This window comes from Crinia signifera, chromosome 4 (assembly GCF_055691185.1).
Source record: "Crinia signifera chromosome 4, ASM5569118v1, whole genome shotgun sequence".
NCBI lineage: Eukaryota > Metazoa > Chordata > Amphibia > Anura > Myobatrachidae > Crinia > Crinia signifera.
The window spans coordinates 135,085,190-135,100,041 of NC_139220.1; the positions used below are offsets into that span (position 1 = coordinate 135,085,190).

Genomic DNA, 14,852 nt, shown 5'->3' on the forward strand with positions numbered 1-14,852 from the left:
ATTCACACCTGCCATATCATACATCTGAGACCGTAATGACGGCATGTGATAACTGATAACTAGATTTTAGTGAATAACCACTTAACAAAGTACAATAATATGAAATAACAAGAAATTCTTCAGTTTTTGCATTCACGTAAACTGCAGCTGAATTTGACGCAGTTGTGTCTGCATCTGTGTCGTCTGCTTTGTCAGCCTTTGGGAGCAGAGTCAGGGCATATAGAATCCGCTGGAAAGCGTTTTCTGCGTCAACAGTTGTTTGCCAAATAAATTCTACTCATTGACCATACTTTTGCCATTAATTGATCTTTCCAAAGCAAAAAAAAATAGATTCTTCACGCAGGTCGGTACTTGTGTACAGGGCTGTGGAGTCGGTAGATAAATGTTCCGACCCCGACTCCTCGTACTTCTGACGTCGATTTCGACTCCTCTGTATTAATATACGAATGTATTTGATACATTCCTTGAAGGAAAGAAAGGCAACATACATATTATTACTACAGAAACTAGAGGCTGGGAAGCCAACAGTCTACTGTATTGAACAGTTTAAGCAAAGGACAAACACAATGAAAACAAAGTTTTATTAATTTTTTTATTAATTAATTAAATGGCTGGATAGTAGCAGTAGGCATAAACATCAGGAACAGGAACTTGACCAGTTCAAAGATAAAAACCACATTATTTGGTTGTTTTGGGAACAAAAACAATAGGAAAGGTTCAGAAGTGTGGTGCATGAGTTCCGCATGCTTTGTGACGACAACAAAAATCAACGAGCCACAATCTCCGCTGGTTTGCTTGCTCGTCACCGTTCAATGCATGGACACAAGGAACGATTTCTTTACCGAATCGTTACTGGCGACGAAAAATGGTGCCTGTACATCAATATGAACCAGTGTAAGGAATGGCTTAGCCAAGGTAAACAAACGACCCCGCGCATAAAACAAGATCTTCATCCGCGTAAAAAGATGTGTGTATGGTGGGAGAGCTTGGTTGAATGAATTTTTCGAGTCTACACCAGGTGATTTCTACCAACGAGGTATTGAAAACCTTATTGAACGTTGGAAATAAGTTGTAAACTACAAGGGAGAATACATTTATAAGTATTGGTGCTCCCAATTGTGCGTTGCGTGCCATATAGTGAAGCACAAGAAAAGCATGCTTTTTCACGGTCACTTAACGTGTTCGTTTTGCGGTTACATGAGGCACTGCATGCATTGGTCTTTATTCTTACAGTAGAGAAGTCATTAATTATAATTTTTGGAGTCGGTGCATTGTTTGCCGACTCCGACTCCAGGTACTCTAAATTTACTCCACAGCCCTGCTTGTGTATTATCACGGCACCCATCGCATCGCATCGCATACCACTAATTAAGGTATGCGATGGACCCGATTTCAGCCTTTTCCCGGGCTGAGTATACAATTTTAAAATCACGATATGGGGGGGTTTCAACACAATTGCGCTGCTGGGTATAATGTAATATAAAGAAAACTCTGAGTTTAGTTTGGGTCCGACCAGAAAGAAATGACACTGGACACGCTTATAAATTTGTATTATTTTATAAATGTAAAAAAGATAAGCACATAAACATACACAATAACACTAAAACATGAATGTATAAAAACATATAAGGTTAAATCTCGAATAGTAAGGAGTGTCTCCAAGGTTTAATGTGAAAATCCCAATAATGGGAGTAACTCAGTTCAGATCCTGAATAGATTGTTAGTAATCAGGTAAATCGAAGTATCCTGCAGTGAGGTGTTAATAATGCCAATTTAGCATGTAGACAAACATGCACTAGGTGGAAGGCAGTTCGAATGGTTACAATAGGCATTATTAACACCTCACTGCAGGATACTTCGATTTACCTGATTACTAACAATCTATTCAGGATCTGAACTGAGTTACTCCCATTATTGGGATTTTCACATTAAACCTTGGAGACACTCCTTACTATTCGGGATTTAACCCTATATGTTTTTATACATTCATGTTTTAGTGTTATTGTGTATGTATATGTGCTTATCTTTTTTACATTTATAAAATAATACAAATTTATAAGCGTGTCCAGTGTCATTTCTTTCTGGTCGGACCCAAACTAAACTCAGAGTTTTCTTTATATTACATTATACCCAGCAGCGCAATTGTGTTGAAACCCCCCCCCATATCTTGTTCACCTTCATGAGCTGGGCTAGCTCATCCAGCACGTGCAGCAGCTGGGTAGATATTTAATTGGTGTTGATCATTTAACACCCATCAATTTATTTTCTTCCCATTATTGGAGCACCAGGAACGTAAATTGGTCGGTACCATTTTGGTATCAATCCCAATTTACAACCTTTGTAATTTTAAAATCACGTCACATCCCATGCCTTTACAATGCGATGCGATGCGACGCGATTTCCCATTGAGTCCCATGTTAAATGTCACCCCCACACCTGATTTTTAATTGTATACCCAACCTGATGGGTAATAAATATGTGAAATGCCCCCCCCATTGTTAACGCCACCCTACTATGACCGCCAACCTGAAGCGTGGCGAGCGCAGCAAACCCAGGAGGGGCGGCGGTATGCGTCCTCCGACCTTTTCATACCCCCACTATCCACGTTAGCGTGGAGTTCATTTTATAAAGTGTGGCAAGCACAGCGAGCCACCGAGCCCGAAGCATGGCGAGCGCACGCGCATTACTTCCCAGGTATACGCGTCCTTTCGCTGGGCTCGCTGCGCTTGCCATGCTTCGGGCTCGGTGGCTCGCTGCGCTCGCCACACTTTATAAAATCAACTCCACGCCGACGTGGTTAGTGGGGGTATGAAGAGGTCGGAGGACGCATACCGCCGCCCCTCGCGGGCTCGCTGCCCTCGCCACGCTTCAGGTTGGCGTTAACAATGGGGGGGGGGGGCATTTCACATAGTCATGACCCATGAGGGTAGGTATACAATTAAAAATCGGGTCTGGGGGGGCATTTAACATGGTAATAAGGCATCTGGGTGACTGTACAATTAGAAATCGGGTGAAATCGTACAATGCCCTGCGATGGAAATCGTGGGCGCCATGATAATACACAAGTACCTACACAAGTACCCGCAGGTCTTTACAATAAAAGTTGCATGAAAAAAATTATACATTTTCTTTTTAATACATTACTGAATATCACACACAAAAATGCAGGAATAAATAAAGCATACCATTCAGAAAAATAGATGACCTACTGCATCAAAAGAATTGTTGATTGTGTTCATTGATGCCACAATGTGTGAGATCTAGTATTAGCCTCCCCCCACCTCTGGTCTGTTCGCTTTCTGTAGCATTGAGTTTTGTAATCTGCTGATCAGCAGAAAATAAATTGCAAATAGAAAATACTGCATAAGAGGGGAATCACCACTTTCACACTTGCATGCACCTGAGTGTGTAGTTGCCAGGATGGTCGAAAATGGACATCTTAAAGTCCCTCACCATCTGCCAGGTCTATTAGTATTTTTGTAGTGCAAGCAGATTTTGTCAGGTGGTCACCAGAATATGGGGTCTCCTAAGTTTATTGAAACCAGAATGAGAGATATCTTCCGCCATCCTTGTATTTAATTGATTTCTGCAGTGCAGTGGTCTCTGGTGGACACACATGATTTCCCCATCGTAAACAAAAATACCATTGATTCTGTGTGTGCCAGGAAGACATTACTTTCCAGTAATTTGTGCATTCGCAATAGAGGTGTCCTCCGGAACGAGGCACACGTGCCATGTTCCCAGAGACCCGCAAATGCGTAGTAGACTCTGGCAAGATGCCAGAATCTACTGCACCCCCCGGAGAGGAGGGAGCCCAATTGGAGTCTGCACACAAACTCCCTCCTGTCTTAAAATGACTCCAACAACAATCAATATTCAGTCTCCCTCCCAGGGCATTCACTTTCATCTCTGAATAACAACACCAAACATTTATATCCAGTGTTTAATTTCATATCCTTCTCCTGTGTGACCTTTCTCGCGCCATCTATAACCACTTTAATCAACTTCACTGCCACAATTACGCTGTTTATCCAGGCCCACTTCTCCATATTCACCTTTCCACTCTCCCAGTTCTGCAATGACCTTACCCCATTACCTTTAAATTACAAAGACTCCTCCTAGCCTAGGTAGTCCAGTTACTCCTCCTCCGTAATCTCAATCCTTATAACATCCCTGACCCACTCTCATGCTTACCATATCCCACTCATTCCTCCAAGGCTTTTGTTGTGTACACACGGTGCAATTCTGATTTCTATTTGATTTTGACTATATAGACAAAATCGAATAGAAATCTAATGGGTTTCAGCCACATTCGATGCCGATTAGATCCCGATGCACGCTCCCATTTAGTGGAAATCGAACAGAAAAATAGACTTTGCAGGCAAGACTATATAGTACAGATATAGTCAAAATCGAATGTGTTTTGCTTGCCATGCAATTCGATACCCAATGCAATCCTGATCGCATCAGGATCAAATTGCAAGGGAATCGCCACAGTGTGGTTTTAGGCAGGATGGATGGTGTAATTGTTAGCATTGTTGCCTCACAACACTGATGTTATGGGTAATGTTTTGCTGTATTTTTAGAAATGTTTGTTCTTGCTTACACCCGTAGATCCTTATTCTCAGTTATAGATATACAAGACTGTCATTTTCTAATGTCACTAGAAAATGATATGAGTGACAAAATGTCACTCTAACCCTTTTTTTCTATTATGTTCATTGTATTTGCATTTGCCCACATTTATATAAGCATGTATTACTATCCAAATTTAACTTTGCCAGTTATGCTACCTCATATTACTGGAGCATTTGATCTGTATTTTATATAGTTGTACAAATCTACTTAAAGCTGCAGTGCCCTTTTGAATGATCTGACGTGTACTGTAATGCATTCATCTAGAAGAGCTGTCATCCTAAGCTCCTAGATCTAAGTATGCCAGTTTTCTGTATTTGGTAGATAGGGGTTTGTTCTAAGTTAGCAGCTTTTCTCTCAAATATTTATTGTCCTTTTTCTTTATCCATCATGCTAGAAAAAGATGTGAATCGTACAGACCGAACAAACAAGTTTTATGAAGGCCAAGATAATCCAGCATTGATTTTACTTCATGACATTTTGATGACATATTGTATGTATGATTTTGATCTTGGTAAGTTGATGTTCATATTACTTTGGGGAAATGTCTTTACTTTTATTTATATAGTACAATTTTCTGTTTACCATTGAGATTTGCTACATGACTATAAATATCAAAGTACAGATCCCATTCCATATCTCTGTGTTGTGCTTCTGTGTATAGTTGTTTTGTATCTTGTAATATTATTTTGCAGATGTAAGACAAGCATGTTCACCTCACATCACAGTATTAGACAAAGCTGGGGCAGTCTTTAATTCAGCATCTATATTCCATCATAATCCAACAAGAAATGTGCTACTCCTTTGTAACTAGATATGACTCTGGGAAAAGGAGAGTGACTTTGTTTATAGTCCTGTATAATAATAGACAGATAAGTGATCAAAAGGGAAACCACTTTGTCTGTAAATAAGATATGAATCCCGCCTAACATTCTTTGGAAATTGAGACTAGTTTTCTACACAGCAGAATAAGAAAGACCTATTTACATTGACTGCACAAACAATGTCAGTCTCTTGTTTTATTTTTAAATATATCCCACCTGTCGGTCTGCGCAAAAGGGGGCGTGGCCGCGAAAACAGCAATGGATTGTCTATCTGCGAACGGGATTGCGACACACCATGGCCAATATCGGCAGGGCGGGCCCGACAGCTTCTAGATTCTGGCCCGTTCTGCCGTGATACCATTTCAATGCTTTCGCTAAAGACCGCACTGAATATGGAGCTGCCGCTATTTCCCCCTTCGGGGATAGTGGTGGCACATTGAATAACCCCTAACATGTAACAGCAAGGTTGTAAATTTTACACTATACACAAGTTCTTGTAAATAGAGATTCAAAGCTAATTGGAAACAGTAATTAATATATAATCTGTTTTAATATGTCTACCTTTAAAGATTGTTAACTGTTGATAGGTATTTTTAAGCCCTAACTTATATGGTACAAATAGGTAACCATATACACATAGGGCGATTGTTTGCGTATAGCTATGAAGGTGAGTGGACTGCACAAGTGCCAGATCAGTTCTGCATCATCGTATGCAGTGCCCCCTAAGCCGCAACCTTATTAACAGACTGTGGTCATTTGGAGACTGGGAGGTTGCAGCGCTGGGCAGTGGTCCTTTAAATTGTGGGGGTGGGAGGTGTAACCTTAATTTTGTTTTAGAGTTTTCATCTCACCATACAGGCTTCTTGGCCCCAGCAGAGGAGTTCTGACACCCATTCGTTAGTACAGAATTAAGGACACACGGTGCAATTCTGGCTATCAATTTGACTCTATGGTCAAAATCGAATAGAAAGTTAGTCTGAATCGCACAATGCTCAGCCACATTCAATGCCGATTCAGTGCAGATGCGTGCCCCCCTTTAGTCAGTACTGCATAGAAAAATAGACTGCAGGCAAGCCTGTCTTGACTATATCGCCTGTACAATGTATTTGGCCTAGGGACAAATTGTAAGATAGTCTAAAGGTGTATACACACTGGACGATGTATGTACTGAAAGACATTGGTAACCAATTTCCCTTGAACTTCACCAGTGTCCTGGACGAAAAATGTGGATCATACACACTGATCGATTTGTTGAACGATCTAGCTAAAGTCTATAAGGTTGTTTTTTTATTTAAAGCTATCCAAATTGAGCTGCCTGCACAGTTGACAAACAATCTTGATGAGTGACACGTGCACCGCTCATAATAGTTGGTAGCATACACACTGACCAATATTTTGACCAATATCCTTCAGAAGGGCTAATATAAATGATATTAGTCAGAAAATCAATACACCTAATAGTCAAAATCCACACCTTTACTCAGATAAGCAGGACTGTGACAAATGTAATATGATGCTGCATCATTGGACGCAGCATTTGGATCTGTGCCAGCACAAGGCGTCTTTCTTTTTTTCTTTGACACCTCCTGTAGTATTATCCTATTTTAGTGCCTATCTCTAAATCTCCACCATAATGTAGAAAAAATATGTCCTGTTTTAGTCATGAATCTTGAGCTGGGTAGACATTAGAGGCAGAGGCAAAAAAATGCGATGTCACCAACAATATCCCTTGAACTGGCTATTATCGCTGACAAACAATATAGTCACATTCACATTAAACAAAATAACTAATTATATCGTTTACTATTAAAATAGTGATGTACAATCAATTACAACATTTTACCTTGTTTTGACCATTTTAATGAAATCCAAAATCATTACCACAACAAAGAAGGCATTGGGTAAAACCAAAACACGGGTGAGAGAACATCTCTGGTTTCGATACAGCGGTACATTCTGTGTATTCCTGTATATATCTTCCCTACATAATTACAGTAATTATCCACCCATGTTTGCTATGTATGAACCATGCTATGGACGCACCATGGACACATGCTATGAACAATTATATCTGTGACCTAAAACTCTCCATTTAGTAGGAATGTTAATGCGAAATGGTCTACAGTCTGAAAATACGCAGTGCTGTTATGTTTAATTAGCGCTGTCAGGGTGATCATTTCCATATTGCTATTTATAATATAATTTTATCCACTATTGTTATACAAAACTATTGTGTCTCATACTGAATATATAATACTTTGTGAATAATTAATAACAGCCTTTATTGAATTTATTAGACATTATTGTTGGATTATATATAATTGAGGATGTGCTTATGAGCAGATTTGCTTGGAGTACAAATTCTGAGAAATAGGACAAAGGCTCAGAATTATGCAAATCATAAATACATTTTTGATGATTAACCCCCTGAGTGCCAAGTGACTGTCAAAATAGGTGAAAATTGCCAATCAAACATTTGTATTCATTATAAAGACCTTTAATGTTTACCTTTATATAGGAAATCGAATAAATTTTTATAATTTTCACATTTGTCACAGAGTTCACATGTATTCATTCCTCTACAGGAATTTAGGTTGCTTTTTGGAATGAAAGACTATTTGGAATGGCAGTGTTAACATACTGTGGCCATTTGGGGACGGAGCGGGATGTGGTTGGCCTGCGTTCCCAGACACCAGGGGACACAGATTTTCTGGTGTCACAAGCAGGCAGGAGCCAGCCAGTTTGAATAAGGTTAACTCCGACAGATGGCGGATGCTGGAAAATTTATTTAATACAAAGCTGTTAGAAGTAGAGATGTGTAGATCTGAATGTACTCGGATCTCAAAACAGGATCTTATTGGCTATACAGCTGTCACATGTGACACATGTGACAGCTGATAGCCATCCCTAGTTAGGATGCACCTTTTCTCTTCAGGTGCCTCTTCCAGCATTTTCATACTAGTTGTACAGTATTGTACATCCACTTCTTTATTGAACCATACTTCCATGTATCAAGCTCATAGTACGATAAACATTTTAAAAAATATTAAGTGCGCTCTCATGATTTTTATTATCTTTAAATGAACCAACAGCAGAATATTTCCTTTTCTCTTGGGCATTGTTAGTACCATCCTTTGTTCCATGGATTCACAAAACAGTACTAGTGCCTAAGGATAGGTGTGACATCATTGTGGACATGTACTTATAGGAACAGTTAGAATTTGCTTATACTGCAAAAAGGATTAGCATAAAGTAGGAGTATCATATACTGTAGATCCATGAGCCAAAACATTCTGACGGCTTACATGTGTAGCTAATAACGTTGACTATCTCATAACAATGGTACATCTCAAGGTAAGGGATCTACAGGGTGTGGCAGAAATAACTTCCACATTTCGTAAAATCACTGTGGGTCTCCAAAGCAGGTAGAGTGGTGTGGTCCATTCCGTTAGGTAGGGTACTTAATAAAGTTTTCAGTCATTACTAGGTCATGGTCGAGTTTCGTGGAGGCTTTTTCAAAAATGGTGAATTTGTAACTGTGATTCAGAGGGCGTTTCACACGTGGCTCGGTTTACGTGCTTATGAAAGTGTTCCAGACCGGAAAACAATTTTGCTGGGGGTTCAAAGAGTAAGAGCAACAGGATCTGCACTGAAGAGAAAACCACCCAGATGTCACAAAAACGTGAGAACACCCGAAAACATTGCTGCAGTGAGCGCTTTGATTAAGCTGTCTCCATCGCTTTCAGCACGGAAGCATGCCTCAGCTCTCCCGATTTCGGAAAGAACTGTAAGGTGAAGTTTGCATATTGACCTTCATTTACACCGATACAAGATTATGATTGGTCAGGAATTGTCTCCAGCAGACTGGGGAAGACGTATGGATTGCTGTAATGGGATCCTCGCAGCTGTGCCTCCCACTGGCATTCTGTGGAGTAGCAATGAAGCCCATTTCCACCTTTCTGGTACAGTGAACAAACACAATTTAAGGCTGCTGAAAACCCTTGAAAACTCCATGCACAACCTCTTCACAGCCCAAAAGTGGACGTGTGGTGTGTCGTCTATAGGTGTCATTGAGCCTTACATTTTTAAAGGGTGGAGCCACAGTTACTGCGAATTCCAATCAATACTGCGACATGTTGGAGATTTTTTTGCACCTGAAAATTAAAGAGTATGAGGAAGAACACAATCTAGAAGACTTCTGGTTCCAACAGGATAAAGCTAGGGCCCATACAGCACGTTGTCCACGCAAAATTTTATAGGAGATGGTCCCAGGTCAAGTGGTGTCCTTCCGCGAGGAGGCAGTTCCGTAGCCACCGTGCTTGCTTAATTAAAGTCTGTGTAAATTTTTTCTGTGGGGTACCTCAAGGCTGATGTTTTCAAACATCGTCCTCTGTCAGTGGACCCACTAAAGGAGGCCATTTAAGAAGGCATTGAAGGAATTTTGCCCGATATGGTAGTGAGAGTGATGGAAGACTTCCGAGAATGGCTCCAAATGTGTATCAGCCGTCAAGGCCACCATTTGGACGATATGATTTTTAAAACTTAAAGTAAAATAACCTTTTTATATCTTCATTTGGGAAATAAAAAGTTGTTGGTGATACCTTGTTCCATTTTTTTTTTAAATCCCCTGTTGAAATGTGGGAGTCATTTCTGCTGCACCCTGTATTAGGTGGTAAGCGAACATTAAGTACTCATAATCTGCATGTTGAATGTTTAAGATTTTGCCAGGTATACAGACCTGTGTGACTTTGATAAGAACCAGATCATTTTATGCAAATTACTAGGTGAGAGCATTTAAAAAAAAAAGAAGCAAGGCTTGTGGGATACCAACAGGTCAACAAAGGTTATTCCATGTTGTTCAAACCAACAGATAGGCTATCGTGGTGCAATTGCCAAACATTTTAAAGGTCAAAGGCATGACTGTGTCCAGGCTGATCTCTGTCTACAATTAACAGCATCTACAGTACAGTTTCAGAACTGGACCTTGGATCAATGGTATATGCTCACTTGGTCAGATGAATCCTGTTTTCTGTTGCTTCATGCTGTATGGTTGGCAAGGTGCTTGTGTGCCATTTACCTAAGGAGCATACGTCACCAGGATGCATTGTGGTAAGAAAGCAATCTGGTGGACGTAATGTGATGCTTTGGCCAATGATTTGCATGGAAACACTAATTCAAGTAATTTATAATCTATTACATAAAACCTATTTTAGCATCATTGTGATACCACTAAGGTAAATTCTTTCATTGTTACAGTATGTACAGAGAAAGTTGCCTCTTTCATTATCATAATGTGTCCTGGCAACTGCACAGCTTATTCGAGAACATAATGAAAATTTCAAGTTCTTGATCTGGTCTCCAAATTGAATTAATCTCAAGCCAAACGAGCATCGGCAGCATATGTTGGGGCATAAAGCCCAATCCGAAACAGCTCCACCTCAAAACTTACACAAGATAAAGGTTCTGATACCACAGGACAAATTTTCAGAGTTTCCTTGTAGAGTTCATACCTCAGTGACATATGGGTGAACAATAGCATATTAGGTTGATGATTTTAATTCCCCTGTATACTTTTTTTATTTATTTTTTTAACAGTAAATTAGTCCCAGAGATCAACTTATGTTCTATTTTCTAAAATATTAACGGTTTCTGAAATATTTAAATCTCACTTCTGTTCATTTTATATTGAAAAATAAAATCCTAGTCACTTTGGCATAAGTATTATTTTGTTCTTGTTAGTTTGGTTGCTACACTTAATTAGCGCATTGGTCTAATGCTTTAGAAGATGGAGTAGCATGAATGTTATGCATGTTTCCTTTCATCCGGTCTGTCATCTGTTAATACTTTCAATGCTGGAGGGGCTTACTGGCTAATTATACACAAGTGCTTTAGTGTGTCTCTTAAGCCTTCCAGACAAGCATGTGTTAAACACCATACTGGGATGATTTATCCAGATCACTTCTGCTGTAATGAGAAATTGATTGTTGAGATATTATCAGGCTGACATTCAAATCCTCCTCTTTGTAGCAAAGTGTTCAGCTGTGACGGTAATGTCTTATATCTCTTTTCCTCTTCTTATTTGCCTGTTCATGACGAATCCATAAGCTAAAGCAAGAATAAATAAATATATATTCTTACATAAAATGCCATGTTTGTAAATGGCAAAACCTTTACAGAAATAACTGGATTACATTTTTAGACTTAACATGGTTTATTTTCAATATTGAAGTTATTCTATACTGTACCACTAAGAATGCCTATTTGTACATGTTTATAATTATATAGTGGCAGGAACTTTTTTTTATTATATTAGATAAAACTAATTGTAAATTGACTCTATTCAATTACTGCAGAAGTTTTTTTTTCTCCATATTTAAGGACTTAGATTATAACCATTGGTGTGCTTTAAATGTGTGCCGATATTTCAGACAATCGTTTCCAATTGCATTGAAGTCTATTAGATTTGACTTTCTATATTTGTCTTGTGCAATGTCGTAATCATGAAATCTCATCACAGCTGTCTACACGATGGGGTGGGTTGGCCATAAACCTTGCAGGGAAGACCCCCTCGCCCCCCCCCCCCTCCCGGTAGGTTGGTGCACCTGTGAGGTCACCTGTCAGTTCTAATTTGGATAATGGATATTTGGATACGGGATACTCAACCTGTTTAGGGTCCTTTCACAGATAGCACGGTATAATTAAAGGGTTCCCAGATACACAAAGACACTGTTCTCCAGAAGATATAGGACAAACAGTAGACGACTAATGAAGGAAACTATGGAACTGCATTTCACTGGATTTGTGAATCTACATAGTATAATTGGTTGTTCCATGATAATTTTCAAACGCTAATAGTCTTCAAAGTTTGCACACTACCTTATCATCTTAAGGGTTGATCTAAGTTCGTAGATGGGTTCAATCGAATAAGCCCTTAAAGGTGCTGTCATGAGGGTCCATGCTATTTCTGTAGTCTTCATGCATTGCGATATGTCGTTGGAAAGCTTATGACTTTCTGAAGACAACACAATAAACAGACTCCCTAAAGTAGACCCTTAAAGGCCTATAAGGGTCCATTAAATGAAAAACCTTTTCACTTTACAAAACTTTTGACGAACTGAAATTAATAAGCGACTCATTGGCAGAGTGGTCTGTGAAATGAACACTGTAAATATCGTTGTGAAATCCATGTGAGATCAATCCCGTCAGTTATTTTTTTCTCTTGATTGTTTGCTTATTCATTGAAAGTTTTGGAGATCTTCTGTACCCGCAGCAGCAGCTCCTGCTCTGCTGTGGTTGGAAAGGGTCAGTGGATAGTTGTAGACTTTCTCTGGCTGCTGTAGCAGCTTCTGCTCTGTTGTGATTGGCAAGGGAAGGTGGATAGTTGGAGACTTGCTCTGGCTGCTGCAGCAGCTTCTCCCCTGCTGTGGCTGGGAAGGGAAGGTGAATAGTTTGGACCCTTGCTGTGCATGCTACAGCAGTTTCTGGAAGGGTAGGTGGAACAAGAATTGCATAAGCATAAACTTTTGCCCGTCCATTGGACGGGCCTTAAGACTAGTATAATATAGGGCAGGTGTTTCAAGCTGTTATCCCATAAAATGCTTGTGTGTGAAAGGTAACAGTAAATATTTTCTAGATCATATTACAGGTATTTTCAGCAGTGGACCAGGACCATGTTTTATATAGGGCCTAAAGAGCCTATATTCATGCCTAAATGTGCATGATTGACATTCTGAGCCAGGAATTATTAGGTTCATAATGAATCTTGGGGTTTAAAACCACTTTGCGCTGCTAGTGGATGAATGTTATAGGATACCACCGGACAGAATGATACTGGACACACTGTTCAATATTTAAGTAAATTTATAGAGAAAAATATAAAAATGATACATATATCAAAAAAGGACATAAATTACAACATAGATTCATATAATAGTATACAATGTTAAAAGCATTAATCTATATGGCCATGTGTAGGTCACGTTTGCAAACTAATATGTGTGGAAATACTCCGGAGTATATTGGTGATGAGGATTAGTAGCAGTCATTCATAGCAGTTTGAATGCATAAGCAGGAGAGGGGAGGAGGAGAGGGGTGAGGATATGGGAAGCAGGTTAGCCAGCGGCACAATCAGATGTAGCTCAGTCAATTCAAGCTTAAACAGCAGGTTAGTGCGAAGCTGAAAGGTATGCAATATATCTCACCCTCCGTTTATATGTTTGAGGGGATACGTGTATCGGGGAGCTTCTGATGGTAATTGGCTCAACCCGACCACAGTGCAGAGATAATGCGGGGAGCTTGTTGGGTCTTACCGCTCAACCCGGGATCCAGTATTAGATGTATATGCCCAGAAATCGTCCGGTACGGGCGGCTGTAATGGAAGCCAGATAGCGGAGGGGAGCGGGAGGGGAACCTCGACCGCCAGATGGTATTCACTCGCTGCTGCCAGATGACGGTGGATCACAAAGATTTTCAAAGGACCGCGGCAGACCAGCTCGTGTGATGGGCGGTGGGAAGGGAGACACGGAGGTTTGCAGACGTGACGTGACCAGTGACGTCGACGCGTTTCGTCTCAGGAGGCGGAGACTTTTTCAAGACGGATAGATGTTCCTTCTAAATGTTGGTATTTATTGGATATCAAGCGCTTGTTTAACCAATGGAGGCATTGAATCGCATGTGCAGTCATTAACAATATACCAAGCAAGTGTGTCCAGTAATGAGACATTTATATCGCAAAATAATTATATAACGAACATATGAATAACCAGTACTCAAAAACGATCTATTGTTAACATTTTCTCGTTTTTCAAAAATAGTAAAATAATCGCATTTAAAGGGGTAAACACAATATGTGATAAAATCGGAGAGAGGTAAACCTATTATCGTTCCACAAGATAAACAAGAGGAGTTTTTTGTAGTTGCAGTCGTAATTACATAGAGCAGAAGGTAGTAGGGAAGATATATATAAGTCGAACAGAGGTTTTTGATACCAGAGATATAAACTTATTTCATTTTATTTTATTTTATTTTATTTTATTTTGATTATAATTATTAGAAAAAAAAATATATATAGAAAACCTAGGTATCATAACTAAAATTAGTGAAAAAATATAATAAGTAGAAGATCAAGACACCAGATTATATACAGTAAGTAAACACAATAAAAACAGTTATTATTTTATTTTAATGGAAATGTTTTTGTTCTGAATTATGAACGTCATATAGTACAGAAGACCATTATATAAGGAGGGTATCCATGAATAATTGATTAGTGTTATATGGCTCTAAATCCGTGGGAACCAGGGGGAGTCCGGTCTGCAAACCCATGACGTCATGGGGGGATTAACCCCGACCAAGCATCATGGGTAGACCACATTCCCCCCGGCCCGCACGGAG

At 39.6% G+C, this 14,852-nt stretch overlaps 1 protein-coding gene across 1 annotated transcript in view; it reads left to right on the forward strand.

Moving 5' to 3' along the window:
- Positions 1-14,852, forward strand: part of TBC1D15 (TBC1 domain family member 15) — a 119,539-nt gene that overhangs the window by 78,413 nt on the left and 26,274 nt on the right. The window contains exon 11 of the mRNA XM_083182552.1: positions 5,033-5,149. Within this exon, the coding sequence (XP_083038678.1) occupies positions 5,033-5,149 (117 nt within the window). The remainder of the gene's footprint in view (positions 1-5,032; positions 5,150-14,852) is intronic.